This window comes from Pseudorasbora parva, chromosome 12 (assembly GCF_024679245.1).
Source record: "Pseudorasbora parva isolate DD20220531a chromosome 12, ASM2467924v1, whole genome shotgun sequence".
NCBI classification, from domain to species: Eukaryota; Metazoa; Chordata; class Actinopteri; order Cypriniformes; family Gobionidae; genus Pseudorasbora; species Pseudorasbora parva.
The window spans coordinates 37,889,945-37,913,610 of record NC_090183.1 but is presented as its reverse complement, the minus strand read 5'-3'; the positions used below and the strand labels follow the sequence as shown (position 1 = coordinate 37,913,610).

General features: G+C 37.5%; 1 protein-coding gene across 3 annotated transcripts; it reads right to left on the bottom strand.

Annotated features, from left to right (window-relative positions):
- Nucleotides 1-7,288: 7,288 nt before the first annotated feature.
- On the bottom strand, nt 7,289-22,658 carry zgc:113054 (uncharacterized protein LOC541322 homolog). 3 transcript variants are annotated; one of them, XM_067460190.1, is made up of 11 exons: nt 22,436-22,658; nt 20,286-20,475; nt 19,950-20,041; nt 19,055-19,287; nt 18,705-18,941; nt 18,509-18,580; nt 18,158-18,374; nt 15,661-15,869; nt 14,824-14,896; nt 10,412-10,529; nt 7,289-7,711 (listed from the first exon to the last, which is right to left on the bottom strand). In XM_067460190.1, the coding sequence occupies exons 1-11, from the start codon at nt 22,449-22,451 to the stop codon at nt 7,516-7,518; spliced, it is 1,653 nt and encodes a 550-aa protein (XP_067316291.1). In that variant the 5' UTR covers nt 22,452-22,658; the 3' UTR covers nt 7,289-7,515. The 3 variants fall into 3 exon arrangements, with proteins under 3 accessions (XP_067316291.1, XP_067316289.1, XP_067316292.1); XM_067460188.1 differs by having other exon boundaries at nt 18,503-18,580; nt 22,436-22,657; XM_067460191.1 differs by lacking the exon at nt 22,436-22,658 and having other exon boundaries at nt 18,503-18,580; nt 19,957-20,041; nt 20,286-20,421.
- Between the last annotated feature and the right edge of the window lie 1,008 nt (nt 22,659-23,666).

Sequence of the window (23,666 nt, the reverse complement as noted above, 5' to 3'; positions counted from 1 at the left end):
CGTACTTTAATCGTCTACATGAATAATGCACATCTCTATGGTTGGTTTCCCACCTCTATTTGTATAGAATCGAGCAGTATGGCACAGGTTGACAAAATGTTGCCCTTTTTATTATTTAGCGGAAATGCGCTGTAATGTTTTGAAGTCCTGTATGTCAGCAGGTGCGCCTGATCTGAGCAAACAGCATCATCAATAAGACATGAGATTACAAACAGGGCATGAACAGAGTGTATGCATCAGAATTAAACTTCTGTACTCTCACAAACAGCTTGGAACGCAACTAAAAGTCTTCAGAGAAAGAAGTCGCTCTATAGTCAGTCGTTTTCTCACTTAAAACTATACTGAATGAAATGGCGCCAGATGAAAACTCTATAAACAGATATAACTGCTACCACTGCCATGACGTCCCCCTCTAGCCCCTTGGGTTGAGCATATGTTTATCGATAATAGCTTAATGTAAAAAGCTAATAATTACAAATCACAGTTATTCCCAAGTTTAAAGCAAGGACTCTCAAATGTCAAGTGTTTAGCAGCGTAGAAAGGTTACAGTGCTGTGGCATCTGTGCCAGTATGAACGTGTGCACGCCTGACATTTGTATACTCATTTTATAATATAAAACAGAATAAAAATCTCTAGACAGCTCAGCTAATATAGGCTAATGCTGCTGCCTGATGTATCTATATATGCAAACCATTTACAACAAAGATGTTTTGAGATCAAGTATAATTTATAAATAATACAAAAAATTTAATTAAAATAAAAAAAAATGTAAAAAGCACAAGATTAATTTTAGGCATTTTTGCCTTTATTATGACAGGAAGTTGAAGAGAGAGAAGGGGTGGGATTGGGTAAGGTCCACAAGCCGGGACTTGGAACTCAAGATGCACGAAGCAAGCTCTTTTGGATTGAGATCTGGTGACTGCTGAGGCCATTTGACTAGTGAACCCATTGTCGTGTTCAAAAAACCTGAATAAGATGATTTGAGCTTTGTGACATGATGCGTTATCCTGCTGGATATGGTCATAAAGGGATGGGCATGGTCAGCAACAAGCTGTGGCATTTAAACAATGCTCAATTGTTACCAAGGTGTACCATGAAAATATCCCCCACACCATTACACCACCAGCAGCCTGAACCGTTGATACAAGGCCGAATGGATCATTTCATATTGTTTACACAAAATTCAGAACGTACTATATGAATGTGACAGCACAAATCGAGACTTATCAGACCTGTAGTTCACCTAAAAATGAAAATTCGGCATTCATTACTCTCCCTCATGTCGTTCCAAACCCTTAAGACCTTCATTTATATTCAGAGCACAAAATAAGATATTTTTTTAATGAAATCTAAGAGCTCTCTCTCGTAAGCAACTTTCAAGGTCCAAAAAGGTGGTGAAGACATTGTTAAAATAGTTAATGTGACTCCAGTGGTTCAACCTTAATTTTATGAAGCAATGAGAATTATTTTTCATGCGCAAACAACACAACAATAGCTGCGTTTCCATTACAGATTTGCGAAAAACTTTAGCGATATTTCTTAAATGTTGATTAAAAAAACTATTGCGAAATGACAGCGTTTCCATAGCTGCAGTTATGTGACTAAAAAGTATTATTTTCCTCTCGCGATATGTCATTCCAAAATGATGGCACTTGGTAGTTTTGTATATACCATCCAAAGTAGCCATTATTTTTATTGAAAGGAGATATCCAAGCATTAATGGCAAGGAAAGCCCCTTGTTACTTAAGCGGCACGGAGGTGTGTGCGTGTGTGTGTGTTTCAGATCTGCTGCAAGGTCTTCATGGTAATGTAGCATTTCTATGTTTAGAATCCAGTATTACTGTAATTCTATTGTCTTTTATGAGTTTAATAAAGAATTCTATCTCGTCTTCTCTCCAAACAAACCGTCATCTGTAAAGAATGATCGACTTTGACGCGCACCAGGTTGACACACATAGAGAAGAGCGAAAGGTTTGAATTTGCATGGTAACTCAAATGTTTTTTATATTTTTGTTGTCTTTCATTATTTTGGCTAGACATTTCGTTTGTTGGACATATTAACTGAATTTAGAAATGCTTTGGAAAAGAAAAAATTGGCATTTAATAAACTTTTTTTTTTTTTTTTAATGAAGTTGGAGTGAGTGCATGCTAAATAATTAGTTCCCTGAGTCCACAAATAAAAGTAGAGTAGAGTACAGTTTATAATTTATAATTATGTCTTGAACTTATCTGTAGGCTATAGCTAAAAATGACAGAGTATTGCGAGTTGTTTCTGCTGTCTTAAAAAATGAGAACGCCAGCGCTTTTATCGGCTTTTATTTCTTTATGGATTAAAGAAAACAGCTCAACTAAATAGGCTACGTTCAGGCCTAAACATTAGCTTATAATATTATTATTTTAATTTGTATGTTGATTATGAAAAGTGAGCAGCATGAGTAAGATATAAGATTCGCAATATGTTTGAGATGGGGAGTCACATGATTTTGACCACTTCGAGTTTTATTTTCTAGAAAGTCTTTCTTTAAAAAAATTATTTAGTTTTGTATAAATTGTATTTTTATTTTAATTGATATTTCATCAATTAATTGCCTGTATATTAAATAAGAAACAAACCAAGATCGTCTGGAATGACGTAAGTAGCTGTCCTGTTTCCTCGGCTTTTGAGTAAGGCTGAAACTATAGCTCTTTCTGTTTTAATACATTTCTTGATTATATGTCTTAATTACAGTAGGCCTATATTATTTGTGGTTGCACCGGGGTCCGTCATTACTAGGTTAAAGTTACGCCACTGTACTTATTAAGAGAAAAGATATGTCCTTTTAACTACATTATATCTTGTTAAGTTGTTATTACGACACAATTGAGTGGAAAATATAATAGGCTATATAGGCCCTATGTTGCAGCAATGCGTCACCGCACCTGTAAATGTGAAAAAAAACGTTTCCATTGCAGTTTTGCGAAAATGTTCTTTTTCGAATTGCCTGAAAAACCACCTCATGAGAGCGTAAAAACTTTTTTGCGATATATGGGAGTTTTTGCGAAATTGCCGCATTTCCATTTGGTGTATTTTCAATTCGCAATTTCAATTTGCGCATTTTGAAGGGTAATGGAAACGCGTCTATTAACTTTATTCCACTTTTTTTTTTTTTTTTAGACCAAACCCAAGAGATGGTTGTACATGAAAATCCCAGTAGATCCCCTTTGGCACTAACAACATGCCACCATGTTCAAAGTCCATTAAAATAGGGGCAGCAGTGGCTCAGTGGCTTATGTAGGTTGTCTACAAACTGGAAGGTTGGTGGTACAATCAAAACACAAAGTGTCAAGGTGTCAATTAGCAAGACACCTAGCCCCAGCTGCTCCCGGCGAGCTGGATGGCGCCTGGCATGGCTGACATCGCCGTCGGTGTATGAATGGGTGAATGTGAGGCAATATGTAAAGCGCTTTGGCTGGCCATAGGTCTGTTGAAAGCGCTATATAAATGCAGTCAATTTACTATTTAAAGGTGCTGTATGTAAGTTTTGGACTGTGCTAAAACACTAAAATGTTTGCTAAACATGTTTGCAGATATAGGAAACATGCTGAGTTCACATAGTCGTTTCTCTGAAAAACAATGCTACAGTTATTCTACTTTGAAATGTCGTAATGTCTGTTTTGGTCTGTCCGTATTTCGACACCTCGGGTTGCCAGTTGGCGGATAACAGTACATCTGCCATGGAACCCAGCAAACAAACTGGGTCAGAGATCACAGATTCTAAATGACCTAAAAAGCCTCAAAATCCATTAAAATCTCTATGAATGGAAGCACGTTAAAATGCAGATAAATAACGCTAAGTCTCCTCGCCTTTCATTGTCAATTGTGCTCATTTCTGTTGCGTGTCCTTAAACTGGCAACCTGTGAGCGTCAAGTCTGAGGACGCGGGGGCGGGAAAAACTATATTTTAAATTTGGACTGCAGTACCTATTTAACCACTAGCTGACATTCTTAAATACAGCACCTTTAAATCACCTTTTTTTCTGATGCTCAGTTTGAACTTTGATTGTATAGTGATTGGCTGATTAGATAATTATCCTGTACAAAAAACGATGGTATGTCTCCAAAAAACATTGTACTAAAGTAATGTCTGTGCTATGGTGTACAGCAATAGCCTGATTTGGCATATATCACCAGCATCTCCATATTTCCATGCATTGTCGAGCACATTTATCAGAGTTCATGTGATGTATGCGCAGACTACTAGAGAAAGAGAACAAGCAAAGCACAAGTTGCTTTCTCCACTGAAGACGTGTTTAGCACAAACACGGTAAGCCGTGCCCACGCTCCTGACAGTAATTGCAGCTCAAGGAGGTCATCAATAATGTATTCAAGATCACTTGCACATCATGGAGCAGTCATAGGTTTGAAGAGAAATGCTTCTACCCTAGCTAAAAAAAACTACAATGCAGGAGGTTCGGGGAAAATTAGGTCTTCAAAGAGACCTTGGAAACCGTTTATAGCAGTAAACATAGTATATAAGAATTTGTACAGCTGTGGTCAAAAAGGGGGTAGTCAAAACCTTTCATATAGTGAGGTGTGCAATATATTGCATTAAAATGTGTCCTGTGACCCTCTTTTAACTTGTAAAAGTAATTTACAGTAAACCCTCCCCCCCCCTCCCCAAAAAAAGCTATAACATTTGAAAAGAATAATTAATATAATACAAGAGACAAACATAAAATTATTTATATAGTTTATATTTGCACATATTGCCACCACCTCCCCACAATTTTACTCAGAAATATGAAAAAGCTGTATGAAATATTAACAGTGCGCACATTAATCTATATTAATTTCTAGTGTAGAGAAACTGAATGAAATATTGAGAAAAAAAGTTTGGGAATATATATATAAAATCAAAGTTCCTATAGTATAGTATTAAATATGTATTATTGCATTTTACATATACAAACTATATATATTTTAAGCTTCATTATTATTATATGACTATACTATTTATTAATAATGTAATACTTTGAATAAATGATCATTCAAAAATGGCATTTTACACAGTGATATGTTAATAATTCTAATACTAATTACATTTTTTGTTTTATTACATAAAAATGTTGTATATGATCTTTCTGCAGATTTCCCATGTATAGAATGAAGACAATGGGCAATGACAGTTTGATAGTTTTTCAGTGATCTGTGCTGCTATTAAAAAAGAAGCGCATGCTGAGCTGAAGCTTTTTGACTCTATGCTTCCACTTAGTGGACAGATAATGAATCTCACTTTTTTTAATCTAATCGCTGATTCTTATCAGCACTCATTCACCTGGTTTCACAGACAGGGTTTAGATTAAACCAGGATTAGTTCTGTTAGGACATTTAAGCATCTTTTATAAACGTGCCTTAGAGGAGAAAAAACTCAACAAAAAAACAAAGCATTACTGGTTTACATCTTTAGACAAAACAATGCAACTGGCATATTTTAAGATATGTCAGTACAAGTTGCTTTCAGTTAAAACAGCTCTAGCATGTATTTTAGTCTAGGACTAGCTTAAGCCTTTTCTGTGAGGACTGATTTTTAAACCTACTCAGAGGATCTGTTTAATCTAACTTTGGCATTAAATAATAATTGGATTGGTCATTTTTCTGATTTTAAACACCCCAAAACATGCATATTTTGTATTTTTGGATCTAAATGTGATAGTTAATCTTGATAGTTAATGTGATTCTGGAATTCAGATCAGTCACAGAATCGCCGATCTAACATAACAATGAACCTCTCCAACATCAATCTCCTCATTTACAGTACTAATTATGTAAATATCTGGCCTGAGTATCTGAGCTGATGGCATAATATTACAGGCATTTATGTGTATACCGGCTATCCTATTGCTTTACTAATGGAACTAATTGGCCACTCCTTTAGAATAATTGCAGTGACTGGGGTCAAGTTCTCCACTGGCCTTTTCATTCAAGTATTGTTTTTCGGCCTATACACAGAACAGAGAGCAATTAAGATAACAGTGGGAAGAGGTCCTTTCAGGGCTGGTGATGATGAAAGAGACTGGTAGTGTTATGCACAAGGTTGCACACGGGTGGATGTACCCAAACGAATGTGAGAGCAGGTAGTTTTGGGATTGTAGCATCATACATTTATGATGCATCTGAATCGGAGCAAATTTAGTAGTGATTACATTTGGAGAGTAGCTGCAGTCTTGACCTAGCATTTAGCACACAAGTTGTGTTGTTCATATTTCACCAATGTGAGTTTAAACCCAGTTTAGTAATTTCAACACAAAAGTAATAGCATACCTCTCTACAACAAGCTGCATAATTTGTGCCAGTATGGGATGAGTTACGTGGCAAAGTAAAAAATTAGGTGCCGTCTCACATTTTGCAGGACAAAAAAATGTGAAATTGTCAATAGAGGGTTAATGAAGCTCAGCTCAAACCAAGGAGCTTTCTTTTGGTCAGCACGGCAAGTTCGCGTGACCAACATGAAAACAAGTAAAATCTGTGTTGCAGAATTTTTCCCGCTCACACAAAACTCCCAATTTCTGTTGGAATGACAGGATTTTACTAAAATTTCACCAAGCAACGGTAAATGTAGTTTCAGCCTCAAACATCATGCCCACGGACCATTGGCTGAAAGTCTGATGTATGTGGCACGCTTATCTGGGGCGCGTCTCAATTATCTCGCTAGTCCACTAGTCAGGGCACTGATTAGGACATAAGTCAATGGGTTGACTCCCTGATCAGTGCCCTGACTAGTGGACTAGTGAGATGATTGAGACATGCCCCTTGAAACACTTCAGGAGTTTCAAAGTCGTCATCTGATTGGTTGAATTCTACAGGATCTCCGAGACGTTTGTGTTGTGTCCTTTAATGGTCCTGGAAACAAATGCTGCAACTCCTAACTCCCTCGCGGAAAAAGAACGCCATTGTGTTTACAACTGTGACAATCAACGCTTACCAGGATCAAATGCTAGATTTTCAAAAGTATGTGAAGTTCGTGGCTCTATTGTTGCAGTAAAATTGAAAAACGTTCATGCATGAATAATTTGTAGATGCATGCCAGTCTGTTATTGCAGGAACATCAACTTCATATTTTTACGCCCCTAAATAAGACGCGGAACAAAATGAACTGTGATTGGTTGCGTTACATGTCAGTCAAAAGTCTTCTTGGGCGGTCCTTGACCAATGAAAGCTGGATAGAGTCCAGACCTTCTGTGATGTGACCGTACCATAAGTGTGAGCAAATACCTGTTATTCAGAAAAATGTGGAAAACAAAAACATGTTGTGGAAAGCAATGTTTATTGAGAGTGTTCAAATGTAAAAAACTAGTGCAAAATGCACAAATAGTGTTGTTTACAAGTTCTTACGCTGGACCCTTAATTGATTACTTAAAATGTACAGTACATCCCTTCACCAATGAACTGCATCATTAAAATCAAGTTAGCCACTCAGCCTCCTTTAGGCACAGTAGGTGAGAGTGTATTACCAAATCCGAGAGGCAAACTTTCTCTACCACAGACTCTGACCACCCTCTATGACTAAGTTATGCCCTGTCATGTAGTCAGAGGCGTCAGATGCCAAGTATACCACTGCAGCTTGGAGGTCTGTCACTTGAGCCAGTCGTCCGGCTGGGATATCTGACAGCCAGCGCTGAACTAGAGGCTCCAGACTCTCTGAATGGATGAGAGGGGTGTCAACAATACCACTGTAGAGAAAAAGAGAGGGAGAGAGAGAGAGATCAGACATGAGAGGCAGGGAGACAGTGTTGTTTCAGGGCCAGTTGCTTCAGTTATAGCAGTCACAGTGACATAAAATGAAGTTGGCTATCCTTCAAGGACCTCGGTGGTGAGCAGAACAGCTCTGATGGTGTTTACACTGGTTCATTTTGCTTTGATGGATGGATAGTGTAATTGACACACTCCAAACTCAACTTCAGAAGTCTTAGCTGACATGAAATCAAACCGATTTACTTTTTTTAAAACCTGGTTCCTGGTCTTTTGGTGCAATTTTGTCATCATGATCTTTCATTAAATCTATTCACATTACCCGGTCGGTGTAACCTAAACTGTGCAACGATTATTTTATATAACTCCTATAAACCATTAGCCATTTCAAAGATCAAAGATTATTTTTTAAAGATCATCATTTGTGGATTTTCTAAGCAAATAACATTACATGTGGTAAAATTATATTTATACAACAGTTCTTTCTGGTTCTCAAATCTGATCCACAATACTGTCTCTGAGTTCTTCAGGCAGTCCGTTTGACCTCATGATTCTCATTTGCTCTGACATGCACTGTGAGCTGTAAGGTCTTATATAGACAGGTGTGTGGCTTTTCTAATCAAGTCCAATCAGTATAATTAAACACAGCTGGACTCAAATGAAGGTGTAGAACCATCTCAAGGATGATCAGAAGAAATGGACAGCACCTGAGTAAAATACATGAGTGTCACAGCAAAGGGTCTGAATACTTAGGACTGTGATATTTCAGTTTTTCTTTTTTAATAAATCTACAAACACTTCAACAATTCTGTGTTTTTCTGTCAATATGGGGTGCTGTATGTACATTGAGAATTTTTTTTAAATTTAAATTATTTTAGCAAATGGCTGCAATATAACAAAGAGTGAATGGCAATGTCGCTCTGTTCTAAATTCCCCATCCTTTTAATGAGCTCCATGAAAAGCCAAGACAGGGAACAGCAGCAGCTTCTGGGGAAAACCTCCCATTTTTAAACTGGGAGGGCAACGTAAATCCCCATTTAGAACAGAGTATGCATCAATGACATTAAGTTCAACAGTTTAAGGAGGAGCTGGGGTGGAGGTGGGTTGCAAAGCAGTGTGCAGTAGAAGCAGCAGACTGAACTGAAGCTACACTTACGCTTAAGTACCAGAAATCAGAGAACAATCACATTCAGGCCTGGCTCCATTTGCTATAGATTGCAAATAATCCACTAAATTTCCAAAGGATAAAGTCAATTCTTGTCCTTTATTCTTATTTATTTTCTTTAAAATGTTTGCTATTTTATGTTGATTTTCATATTGAGCACATTCCCTATGTTATAGTCAGCACTAAAAGTTGAAATAAAGAGGTGTAGGATCAACAAATGTCCTCATCAACTGCAGTTTTGAAATTTTTGTTTGAACTTCAGTGGTGCTTTTGTCCCTAACTAAAGGTAATGCACACCAATTTGGAATGAACGAACTTAACGGAGAGACAGCCGTATGGTAAATAGTACCTGTCTATTCACACACTCAATGACAGACGATATCCCCAACAGCCTTCCAGGCCATTTAAGCCTGACCGAACGGATTCAATTCGACTTGATACCAAATCAGACGCCGTGGCTAAATCAGAGGCGCTGAAGTAGCATGTGACACCTTTGGTTAGCAAATTTAAATCTCAATTATATTTCTCGTCAGCACAGCTTTATCTGGGAACCCGTCCTGGCAATCAAAGGCTTACTGTTTTCCCTCAGCCAATTTTGTAGATAATGCAGCTTATCACTGTCACAGCTAAAGTTGCCAATGAAATCAGGTGGCAGTCAACCTCACACACACTAATTGTGGTGTCCCCCCCCCCCCACCCCTTACCCCACCCCATCCCACACACACTCCCACCCCACATATGCATATTTACCAAGCGTCACTTCACAGAAATCAGGGGCCCATTGAGAGACCTCGTATTTGAGGGAAGGTTGGGAGTACGACAGAGAGAAAATAATTTCTTCCTCGCAGATTTAAATTAGAAAACAAGCTGGTGCTTTACAGAAACGAATAAAGGGCACATGCATGCGTGTTGCGGATTTGCTGTGGGAACCACAGGGGCTTGGGGACGCTCGGCTTCAAGCGGCACGCGCACGCTTCCTCTTGCTCTTTTCTTCCTTTCCTCAGAAGAACTGCGCTGACAAATAGATACAAACAAGGCTGCCATTGTTTTGCCATCACTTCTGCTGAAGAGGCTAATTTGAATCCCTAATTGAATATAACAATTAAAGAAACTGTTTGCTCTACTCATCCCTCTAGACGTCATCCAATTAAGCTGGATTGCATTGTTTCACACTGTAATTTAGTAACTGAGTCTCAATTGTGTGGCCCATTGTGGAAAATAATGCTTTTGACCCTGTCAAAACAAATTAAGTTTCCACTTAAATATCAAAAAGTCTTCTCTCTGCTTAATTGGTGCAATGCACATACGAAGAGAGAAAGGCCTTTTTTGTTTGCACAAAAAGTTGGCATTGATTCATGTGTTACATTCGAAAATGTAATACTGAGAAGAACCGGAGCATGTGACTCTGCTTAAGATTGCATGTCGTGGGAAATAATCAAGTTAGCAGCAATAAAATGTATTCCAGTGAAATTATGACTTAACCCAGAAAGCACAGTCTATGGTCTGTTGAACTTACGGGGAGATGCAATTGACTCGAACGCCTCGGTCGATCCACTCTGTGCCCAGGGTTTGAGTGAGCTTTACCACCCCAGCTTTGGATGTGTTATAGGACAGCTGCTTCTGTGGGTGCGGCACTAGTGAGAAGGACACAGCACATTTAAAACTTAAAACTAAAATTTTTATCAGTTTCCTGTCATTTCAACTCTTTCTAACAGTGAAATCTCTTTCAGTGATTTGATTAAAATAGTGAAATTGAAGTGAGTATTTCCTATACTGGACAATTGTGACTGCACTTTTTTCAGTTGCCTTGGGTCCTGAAGTATTTTCCTATTAATTATCTCCGTAGGGATTTTTAAAAACACCTTAAATTAAGATATTTGTCTGTAGAGAGAATTTTTTAATTGTCTAAAGGCTTTAGTTTAAGTCACAAGACAAACCCCTGTTTTGCTACTTGCTATTAAAGAGTTAGTTCACCCCAAAATTAAAATGTTGTCAGTAATTACCAGTGTTAGGAGTAATGTGTTACAAAAGTAATGCATCACATTAACTTATTAATTTTTGCTGTAATGCAGTAGTGTAAGAAATTACTAATCAGTTTTCAGTAATATTTTACATTTTCAATAACGCTTGCGTTTCAATACACTTTTTACATGACGTTTTTGTTTTGTGAACCTCTTGAATTCAAAGAGAATAAAATAATGGCAACAATAATAAAATAACAAATGTGCATCTTATCATGGCATTAGAGTTTACATATAGTTCTGTTGTGTATGAACAGACATGCTGATATTGCCAGATAATCACTTTACCTCTTCCTGCTACATCATATCGCTTTCTACTGGATGTGAAAAGCTCTGTAGTAGCCTAAATGTTGTAATTTCAGAATGTTAAGTTCTACTTCTGTAGTTATTGTGGTGAAAATAACTCAAAAGTCATACAGGAGTAATGAAACGCATTACAATTCTAAAACAGTAAGTATTGTAATGTAAATAATTACTTTTAAATAGCAGTAACAAGTAATCTATAATGTATTACAGTTTGGAAGTAATTTGCACAACACTGGTAATTACTCAGCCTCATGTCGTTCCACACCCCTGAGACCTTCGTTCGTCTTCAGAACACAAATGCAGATATTTTTGGTGAAATCCAAGAGCTTTCTGTCCCTCCATTGGGAGCTACGCAACTACCACATTCAACCCCGAAGGGGGAGCACCACGACGCATACGTGTCGTGTTGACTGGAGAGCCCACTTAGTTCCGTGAATGCGCTTTTGATAGTATTATTATGCAGCTAAAGCAGTAAATTATATCTTTTTTGCAAGTAAAGCACTCACATTGCTTCATAAAATAGTCACATGGATTACTATAATGAACTCTTTACTACCATTCTGGACCTTGAATGTGGTAGTTGCGTAGCTCCCAATTGAGGGACAATCTCGGATTTGATCAAAAATATCTTCTTTTGGGAGATGATCAAAGGTCCCGGGTGTGGAATGACAACATTTTTGTTTTTAGGTGAACTAACCCTTTACGTTAACACCAGGTGGAAATTCTAGATAATTTTTTTTGGAACCATCAATAAAAACCATCAATAAATTTGTCTTTTTCCCAGAAAGAAAAAAATATCTTCTAATGAGTTTATCTGCTAACGCAATGGAAACAGCATTGAAGCAAATTAATTCACATCAAAAAAATAAAATGAATGAAATAAACCAACTTTTAAACACACATTACAATCCTTTTCATATTCTATAATGACCTAAACATGTGATTAATACAAGGCCTGATTACTTCATTCTCCTCATAACTCAGCGAGAGGGTCTTGAACTCCAATGTGACATGAAAACACTTTCATTAGCTTTTGGGACCCCGCGGATGAAGCGATGTAAAATTAATTACTGGGGATGTTCGGTGTGCATCATCTTCAGGAACAAAGGCAAAACGCCATTTGTTTGCCTTGACCATCACAGATGCTCGACGCTGCATGCGATGCAGGGAAAAAGGGGCTCGCTTGATTAATCATCACGAGGGAGGCTCCAAGTTACATGCAACTTTAGTAGTTAACCTCGTCACCCTGTGATCTCACTGCCAAATTGCCGTGGTTGGGAGCGGGATGATAAATACGGCACAGCTGTGCGAAGGCAGCGGCTAGTCCTGTGGAGATGGGTTTGTGCTCTCCGGCCCCTCGTTTTTTTAAAAGGAGAAACGCTAACCGGACAATTGTCAGGTTGCGCTGGGCCTGGTTTTCGAGGAAAACCACTGCTATTGAAAAAAAAGAAATGAGGCCGTTCTTTGCCTACAAATACGCCTTAAGACTCAAGGTCTGTCTTATCGGCACACAAAAAGGCCAACATATATTAATCCTAGCAAAAGATGCGGTGAGAGAACAGGCCCTTTTATGTCTTAGAGCGGCATTGATGTTTCAAAGACTATTGAGGTTTTAAAGAGCAGTCAGCTTGAGAGGATAAAGAGGAAAGTGAAACATATCTTCAATCGCATTTAACATTCATACAGATTTTCATTTCACATTTTAAGAGCAAGGAAACAAGGCTTTTCTCTGATCTGTAAATTTCAGAGATGTTGTGGGTCAAAGTGATGTCATAAGACAGAGCCTGATTTGTCATCCAAAGCCCACGAGTATTAAAGGGCTCGCTCACTCGCCAAAAAAAGGCAATTCTGTCATCATTTTGTCACCATCATGTCGGTCCAAACCCACGTGATTTCTTTATACAGTGGAACACAAAAAGGATGTTTTGTGGAATGCTGTCAGTGGATTTTCAGTGACTAAAATCTGTTCCTCACACAAAGCTATCAAAAGGCAAAAGAATTGAAATATTGTGCATGAGTCAGTGAATTACTTTTATGGTGCTATATAGTCTTTTTTTTAATGCTTGACAGCTCCTGTTCACTATACGTTTTTCTGTATGGTTTTAGAAAGCAGCATGAACATTTCATCTAAACATTACTGTTTGTGCTCCACAAAGGAAATAAACTCATATGGGTTTGAAATGACACAAAGGTGTATAATTGATAAGAGAATTAAAACTTTTGGGTCAATGAACCCTTTAAAAGTCAGTCTGCTCAGGTATCACTTCATGCATGACGCCACCTATCTTCCATGTTAGGTCAAATACCTCTTTCATGTGCGGGCCGAACAGCAAAAAAATACAAATCCAAACAGATCATTTGAAATATTCCAATATGTATTCCAAGTGGTCAGGAATGGGAATGCAGGAGAGATGGGAAAACACTGCTATTTACCAGATGGACAGAGACAGTGTCATTGTGCATTTTAATTGGACTTTCAAGATGCATTCCCTAACTTGGCTACAACAGCCCCCATCTGATTACACATTATGACAATATTATAACAGATGTCCAGGCCAATAAAGAAAATTCCTGAAGGACTGTACGTAATGTGAGTAATTGATCACTTTTTTCCCCTTGCCCTCTCTCTCTCTCTCGCTCTCTCTCTCTCCCTCTCTCTCTACTTCCTTTAGCAGCATGCTCCTGTGTTACAGATTGCACCCACAGTTGGGACTAGCGTCCATATGGTACACAAGTTTATTGGCTACTTGACTCCACTGTTGATGGAGTGCTGCTGTTGCACAGCGAGGGACCTGTTGGAGGAATTGTTAAGCTGCGTCGCAAATAAAGTTCCTTTACAGCATGCTGCATAAAAACCAAACACTGTTTTTTTTTCTTCTGCCGCTCTAGACGGAGCACCCAGAACCAGCGGCATACCAGGAAGTCCCTTTACACGAGACTGAACAAGTTGCAATTTACAGCCTTTCAACCACGTTACACAGTTGTCTTGTTTATAATGATGCAAAAACAGCCTTGTGAGGGGCAATACGGTTGAACACACAATAAAGGGTCAGTGATTTTAGGTGGTTGTACACAGACAGTTTGAGCACAAACACTATGTCAGATCTGTAATGATGTATTACAATTCAGCAGCGTTTCTTGACAATTAATAACATGTTTCTAATTTCTGTATTCAAATTCATTTTGATGTAGTATAAAGTAAAATCCGGCAGGGTGATACAACAATGAAGAACATAATGAGAAAAAGCCTTATTAAAAGAACCTTATCAAGTAGTATGGCATAACTTTTACTATATACACGTGCACACACACACACATAATATAATTACATTTTTTAAACTGAATTTTTTTGTGTGTAAATAATGGTATTTTTCAAAAACTTGTGAAGCCAACTTGAATATAAAGAGTACATTTCTTAGCGCTTGACACATGTTTTAAACCATTTTTCCTCGTCTTAATCATGGACATGTGTGTACCTATACGGTATTACAAAAACATTTATTTCAAAAACCCCACCCCTACGTTTGATGAGAGTATTAAATTCAGAGGGAAGAGACAGTGTAATATCTCAGCTTATGGCGGCATAAAAATCATCACTCACCTATTAAACTGGCCATGGAAGCTGTGTTGATTATCTTGCCGTATCCTTGCTTCAGCATGACACGACCGGCCGCCTGAGGCGGTAATTTGAAGGAGAGAAGAGACAAATGTGCTTTCAGAGGAAAGTATTGACACCTTCACTAATCAGACTTCCACGTCTACAGTCTACAGGGAGAGGAATAACACTACCCGCATGAGGAGAGACAAAAAGTGTCAAAAACTCTGGGCGTTCGTTTTAATGCGCGAGGCATCTCCATCACCTCCCGGTTTTGTGTAAAACAGCTTACTCTGATTTATCTGGTGCCTGGCAGGATTTAATGTCTTCTAATGCTGTAGGTATGAAATCACTTTCCTTCACACTTCTCTGTTCACCTATCAGAGCTTTTATTCCGTCTCCCGGGAAATGTAGGAAACTAATGGAAAAGTTGTTGCTAATATACAAAAGCAATTCAAATCTGCACAAGTTTGGGAAAATACAAGTAGTGGCAACCCATGTGACAAAATGTTAAAGCTGCTCTTTAACATACAAAAAAATGCATGGTGATCAATGGCTGTTTCGGTTCAGTGGCATTTTCCTTGGTTTAGGGCATTTTCCTTGGTTTAGTATGATAAAACTACATGTAAGGCGGGGATTTAAACCTGGGTCCTTTTCAGACTAATCAAAAAGCACACGATTACTGGGGCCTCCTGGTGACATCATGAAGCTGACTGACGTTGGGTCTACACATTTTTTAGCAAATGCATTATTAAAATGATTTTTTTTTTCCAGCATGCTTAATCTAAATGATTTATCTCAGCTGGAATTAATGACAAACAAAATACATAAATGATGTGGTACCTGGCAACACATGAAAGTCCCTCTGAGGTTGACGTTAAAGGTTTGGTCCCATTCTTCTAGGCTGGTGTCCTCACTAGCTGAGTTTTCGTTGATGCCAGCGTTGTTGCAAGCAATGTGAATTGTGCCCCATTTTGAAACAATGTCGTCAATCATCTGCTGAACGTCCTCTGGTTTGCTAATGTCTGCAGCCACAGCCATGCTCAAAATGCCTGGAACAACATACATAAATACATAAGGAACGGATGATAAGAAAAAGTCTAACGTACATGACCACAAACATATATATATTTTGAAATAAATGTGGGGTTTGTCCCTTTTTCAAACACTATCCCTCGGTTTCACAAACAAAGCTTAACTGGAACTTGTTTTTTAACTGAAAGCAACTTGCACTATGTCAGTGCCATCATTTTGTCTCAAGATACACACCAGTAATGTTTTTGTTTCAAAGGCATGGTTTAAAAAGCTACTTAACATGTCTTAATTAAACTAAGGCCTAATCCTGCCTTAATCTAAAGCCTGAATGTGAAACCAGGCCTGTGTGTGTGTGTGTTCTTTTTTTTCTCGATGGGGACTTCAATTTGAATGCACACTTGTGGACCTAAATTGAGGTCCCCATGAAGAAAGAAGCTTATAAATCATACCAAATGAGTTTTTTTTTTTTTTTTTTTGAACATGTAAAAATGCAAAACGTTTTCAGTGATGGGTAGGTTTAGGGGTATGGTTAGTGTAAGGGGATAGAATATACAGTTTGAACAGTATAAAAACCATTACGTCCATGGAGAGTCCCCACAAAGACCAGATGTGTGTGTGTTTGCTAAATTATGTTATAGACAAAAGAAGTCAAAAATCTGTCTGAACAGCAGGGAAACTATTTCAGTTTGGTACTATGATACTAGGGCGCCATCTGCTGATCAAATCAAGTAATGTAACCATAAATAGAATAGTATGCTGCATATTTATCATATACTTTTGCCCCACTTTATATTAGGTGGCCTTAACTACTATGTACTTACATCAAAAAATAAGTACAATGTATTTATTGTGTTCATATTGTATTGCAAAACACTTGAGGTGGAATATGGGTAAGGTTATGGGCATGTGTGGTGGTATGGGTAGGCGTAAGGCTAGGGGGAGTGTAAGGGAATGGTCAACATCAGCGGTGTAGCACCAAATTTTGGGCCCTGGTTACAAACCATCTTGCTGGGCCCCCGTACCAAATACCATAGTGATACCAATGGGTGGGGTATTGCATTTTTATCATAAAAACACTTAAAACGTAAACAAAATAAGCCACACTCTGATTAATGCATATGTATGTATAGAAAACCTCAGGCCCTGGGTACTCGGTACCCTTTACCCCCACCCCCCACCCCCCAGGGCCAATTTGGCCAGGATGCTGGGGTTACACCCCTACTCTTTTTTGAAAGACATTATGGGATTTTTAATGGCCACAGAAAGTCGGGACCTCTGTTTAACGTCTCATCTGAAGGACGGTGCTCTTTGACAGTATAGTGTCCCCATCAATATACTGGGGGTGTTAGAACCCACACAGACCACAGGGTGAGCGTCCCTTGCTGGCCTATCTAACACCTCTACCAGCAGCTACCTAGTTTTCCCAGTTGGTCTCCCATCCAGGTACTGACCAAGCTCAACCCTGCCTAGCTATGTATGTACACAATAAGTGCATTGTATTAAATGGTTAATTTAAATGTTAGCACATAGTAAAGAGTTAGTTCACTCAAAAATGAAAATTCTGTCATTAATTACTACTAAATAGCGACTTATATAGTGATGGCCGATTTCGAAACACTTCTCCCGAGTGCTTGGGAGCTTAATGAATCAGTATATCGATTTATGATTCGTGACTTTGGCGATCCGAACCACTGAATCGATACACTGATTCATAACAGTTTGAAGCGTGTTTAGAAATCAGCTATCACTATATAATTAATTTTGTTGTTGTTGTTTTTGCGCATAAAAACTATTCTCATCGCTTGATAAAATGATTGTAGAACCACTGCAGTGTGACAGACTTTTTATCGACGTCTTTAGTGCCTTTATGGTTCTTGAGAGAGGAAATGTCATTGGTGCCAATGAAGGCCTTTCTGAGCCATCGGATTTCAACAAAAATATCTTAATTTGTGTTACAAAGGTCTTACGGGCATCGAACGACATGAGGGTAAGTAATTAATAAAATAATTTTTATTTTTGTGTGAACTAACCTTTTAAGGTCACCTAATATAAAGTAGGCCCATTATTTTTTTATTTATTTATATTTTTTCCATGCCAATACAATTTTGTGAATTTTATAGCAATTTTGTTATACGCTTTTGTCATTTTATTAGTTTTTGTTTTTTCATTGTTCCGATTACTTAAACCTAAATAATTTATTTCAGTTAGTTGCAGAGGACACACTTCCTTTTTTTACATTCTTTAAGTTTTTCACCTAATATTTATATTTAATTTCATGTCAATTACCAAAAAAAAAAACACTTACCTTTCAAAGTCAGTTCACGGGCCACATTTTCAGCCTTTCCTTTGTCCATGTCTATGATGGCGACTTTGGCTCCAGCCTCTCCGAGAGCATGCGCGAAGGCCCTGCCGATGCCCTGACCGGCCCCAGTCACATAGGCCACTTTACTATCCAAACGTAACCTGTCCAGCACTTGCTTCCCTTGGACTCCTCGAAACACCTCATCATACGTTACAGTGCTCTATGAAGCACAGATCATCATCATTGCTCTGATCAACAGCTGTTCTAAAGTTGTATATCAGTTGTGCCATATAAATAAGCATAAAAAGCAATTATTTGAGGCTAAAAACATTGAAGATGTACAAATACCTCCACCTGTGAGTTTGCCTGAGGTGTGTAGGGCACTCTTCGTATGATAGTGAGGCCATCTCTCAGAGGAATAATAACCTAAAAAAATGGTTAACTATCAAATTCAGACGCATAAAAATATCTGGTTGATTATAGTAATATATAAATTTTCTAACATTAATATATTCTCTCAACATCAGAATTAAGAGATTAATATGCACACCTGCTCTACTCGAGGATCATTTGTGACAAACTGATTAAAATCTCGCAAGGCTTTTCCAATATCATCTGCTGAATCCTTGAGGTAAACTCTCCCTTTAAACAGTGTGTTGTCAACACATATAACACCATCTATCCGCAGAAGGTTATGGTCCAGGAGGAACTTGTAGTAGTTAATGTAGTTCTGTTTGTCTGCATCGATGAAAACCATGTCAAACTGCTCTCCCGAAGCAGCTAATTCCTGCAAAATAGTGGAACACTGTTTTAAACACAATAATCAAAATGGCTTGCTAAGCAGGACATGTTTAACAGCTCAAGGGAATGCTGACATGTAGAGCTGATAGGGTGTCCAACCTTTAGGGTATCCATTGCAGGCCCAGTCTTTACAGTTATCTTTTTACCATGGGGAGACTGGTCAAATATAGGTTGTGCGAAGTCTTTCAGGTAAGGCTCAAGCTCACAAGCAATAAGTTGGCCATTTTCCGGTAAGGCTTCTGCCATTGACAAGGCCCCATATCCTGTGAACATTCCTATCTCTAAGACCCTCTTTGCTTTGCTCATGTGGACCAGCATCTTCAATACCTGACCTATAGAATGACAATAAAGAGTCTTGAAATTTAGTTTGCACAAATGCTTTTGAAAGTTTAGGGTCGGTAAGAATTTTTTTTTTTTTGAAAGGTTGCTTATACTCACCAAGGCTGCATTTATAATTGATCCATAATACACAGCACACAACACACAGTAATATTATGAAATATTATTACTATAAAAAATAACTATTTTCTATTAATATGTTTTAAAGCATCATTTATTCCTATGATGGCAAAGCTTAATATTCAATCTTCAATGTCACACAGTTTTGAAATAATTCTAATATGATGATTTGATGCTCAAGTAACATTTTATTATTTATTATTAAATCTTATCACAGTTGAAATGGGTTATATATAAGTAATATTTTGTGGGAACATTGATATGTTTTTTCCAGGATTCTTTAATAACTAGAAAGGTCAAAAGAACAGCATTTATTAGAAATATATATTTTTTGTAGCCTTATAAATGTATTTAGTCATTTTTGGTCAATTTAATGCATTCTTGCTGAATAAACATATACATAAAAATAAAAAAATAACATTTCAGACCACAACTTTTTGAAAGATAGACTGACCTGATCAAACAAAGTATGCAAAATGGAGATTAAATGACTAAATCTTGTCATTAAAAATATTTGTATTTTCAAGATTTATACCTTCTACCTGTCCAGTGATGCATGTAATAGGAAGCCTGAATAAGGTTTTTCCATCCTCGTGCACCTTATTCCAGTCATGAGAAACTGATTTCCTAAAAAATGAATAATGTGAATCTATGTCAATGTATGATCATATACTTCATTACAATAACATAACGGTATGTGAACGGTAACCAACTAAGCTTGCACTGCACAAACAGCTTCAGGACAAACACAGAAACACACCCTAAATAAAGGCACATCATTGACAGGACTAGTAATCTGCAGCCCACAGAGTTTTGTTACCTATAAATAGTTAGAATAGTTATCTATAGTAACTAATAGTTGAATAGTTACCTATACAACTCAGCCAACGGTTCACTTTCCTGGCTGCTCATTTGTTCAAGGTAACCATCCAATCCACTAGCGATGTCCAGGGCCTTCTGAAGATTAACACGCAGCTCAGCTGGAATATTTGCATTATTCTCCACAATCTCTTTAGCCTTCAGAAGGTACTCAACGACAAACTCCACAGGAGTGTCTGAAACTAATATTAAAAGATGTATTAGTGAATAAGTAGTATTAATACTCTCTATCACTGTATGTGTGATACAGCTACAACACTTAAACTACTGACACCTACTAACTGGTAGATGGCCTAAACTAAGATTTATAAATGAGAACTGGTTACATTACACACCAAAACTGTAATATATTACTCATACAGGTCACATAGTATCAGACCTTGTAGCCTTTAAAAAGTCCTAACGTATTGAACATGTAAGTCATGTTACTTGTCCTACATGCAATCATTCCAAGATATCAAAAATTCTGGGTGCAATTTGTTGTCTACGCTGACAAAAGACCCATGATTATAAACTCAAAACATTTCACTTAAAGAATTAGTTCACCCAAAAATGATAATTATCCCATGATTTACTCACTCTCAAGCCATAGGTGTATAGGACTTTCTTTTTTCAGACGAATACAAATGAAGTTATATTAAAAAATGTCATTGCTCTTCCAAGCTTTATAATGAGTGGTCCTGATTTTGAAGCACAAAAAAACACATACATCCATCATAAAAGTAATCCATACGACTGCCGGAGATTAATAAAGCAAAGCTTCTTAAGCAAAGTTAAGGGTTTTTGTAAGGAAAATATCAATATTTAAAAATGTATAAACTCAAATTACTGGTTTCCGGCAGACTGTATAACCAAGTCCCCACGCCTCCGGTCAAGGGTTACTCTTTTGCCACACTGTAAAAAAAATATTGTTGGTTTAATTTAAAAAAAAGTAACCTGGTTGCCTTAAAATGTTGAGTTTATTGAAATTAAAAATTTGAGTTGATTCAATGAAGGAAATTGGTTTAATCAATAGAAACTCAAAAATTATTGTATCTGAACCACATAAAAATGTGATACATCATGAAAATAGCACAATTTGGCATGTTTCACAGCGTCATCACAAATAAAACACACACAATTACCCAATATGCCTACAAAATCTTTAAATAATATTTGAATAAAGTTGTCGATTCTCAAAAAGGTTCATTGTATTAACTAAATTTTTTTTTTTCAATGAACTCAAAATTAAGGCAACCAAGTAACCTATTTTTAAATATTTTTTTTTACAGTGCATAAATCTGGCCGTCTGTTGGCAACTAGTTATTTTAGTTTATAAAGTTTTAAATATGGATATTTGTCATACACAAATGCATCACTTTGCTTCAGAAGGCATTAACCCCCTGTGGCCATATGGAATACCTTTATGATGGATGGATGCACTTTTTTGGACTTCAAAATAAGTAGGCTACCACCATTCACTCCCATTATAAAGCTCGGAAGAGCAAGGGCATTTTTTAATATAACTCCAGTTGTATGCATCTAAAATAAGAAAGTCATACACCTAGGATGGCTTGAGGGTGAGTAAACCATGAAATAATTTTCATTTTTGGGTGAACTATCCCTTTAATTTGAAGGTCTGCTATTGGAGCTTCTTCAGGTGTTTATGCATTTTAATTGTTTTTGCAATGTAATGTACATTGCATTTGATGCAATGTTCAGTGGATGTTTTTTTAAACATTTCCATTGTACAAAATGTTCTTTATAGAGGAAAGGATTAATATTTAGACTTATAAATGTTCTTCTAACTCCAAGGTTCTTTCGTGAACCAGAAATGGTTGTTATTTTCTATTGCACAACTTCAAAAAGCCATTCTAACCTTTATTTTTAAGAGTGTGTGACTACGCTGTCTACAGGACACCACTGACCGAGTTCACACACACACACACACACACACACACACACACACACACACACAAACTGCCGACTCGTGGCTTTTAAAGTTATTTTCGGCAGTGTAAAGCGAGTAACCGTTTCTTTAAACACGCATTAGATTAATGCAACAAACAATACTGACGTTATTTCAGAAAATGTACAGTTTGACTTGTCATTTAGCAATAGTTCGGGAATAGATTAGAAAGCGACGCACGTAAACATTCCTACCTTTTGCTGTCTGCATGGCGAATCGTAGTTTGAAGAGTTGTGTTGGCCGCGTTCCCCGTTGCACAAGCCCACCTTACAAGCAAACGTTACGCAAACTATCACGTCACACACTTACACAAGTTTCGAATTCTCGTTCTGTGCATTGAGTTTCCGTGCCCAGCTCTCTCCCGTGTCCGTGCACACTACGTAATGCGCTTCTGAGCACGGTTGAGTTTGAGGCTGCTGCTGTCTGACCATTGTGAATCCTAGTTCACGCCCTACACAAACCCACCCGTTTGAGCTGTTTTTGAATCTGTTTATCCTTCAGGATATTCCATTCCCCGTTGAAAACTCTTAGGTTTAGAATAAAGTTGTTATTTTATAGGTTGGTGATCAATACTTCTACAAACGACTTACGACAGTGGAGAGAAGAGAGAATGTAATTCTAGCCCTTGAGCTCCACTGTCCTGTAAAGTTTAGCTCCATGTATAGCCTAATTTATGATACTATATAATTAGACTATATAATTTTCAAGTAATCTTGAAGATTTTTGGACTTGTTTGATCAGGGTTGGCGATGTAGGGCAGGGCTGAACACCCCCCACAGGCATAAAATGAAATGTGTGAAACCCTGCAAGAAAATATCTAGTTAAAAATGCAAAGATGTAGTCAACTAAATATAATTATAATAATATAATTTTACATTAATTTTAACATTTGCACCCCCCCCCCCCCCCCGCGCGCTTTCTAAAAAGTCAAAATGACCAAACGTATTGGTTTAAGGTCAGATTGACAAATCGACCACCAAAAAAATGCAACCAAGTCATGTGACCCTCATACTCAAAACAGACTCCACTTTTAAATGACTGTGTAAAAAGTTGCTGCCTTAAACGTTTTAAAACACAACCATCTGGGCAGTACGTCAACTTGAATGGTATTAAATTAAAAAAAAAGTGAGTTGAATCGTGTAAAACGTATTGCTAACTACTTATTTTATATTGTCATGACCTATGGTCATATTATTTTTAAATAGTCAAGCAGGAACAGGAATTTGCTTACCTATATATAAAGTTACTATACTCACTATATCTCGTCAAAAACAAACACAAACTTAGGCTACAGTCATTCCAAAATGCATGATGGGTAACTTGATATTTTGGAATACGGAGTGCAAAGGTCTTATATGATTATATGATCTGCACTAACTTCGCTTAATTGAGCACGTGGTTGCTTATAAAACAGTCTATGTGTGA

What these genes read in the sequence shown, in the direction of transcription:
- zgc:113054 (XM_067460188.1), bottom strand. An exon ending in ATGATCCTCGAGTAGAGCAG is followed by an intron (nt 18,581 to 18,704) that starts GTGTGCATATTA and finishes CCATTTTTTTAG; the next exon opens with GTTATTATTCCTCTGAGAGA. An exon ending in CCGTGAACTGACTTTGAAAG is followed by an intron (nt 15,870 to 18,157) that starts GTAAGTGTTTTT and finishes ATGTTGTTCCAG; the next exon opens with GCATTTTGAGCATGGCTGTG.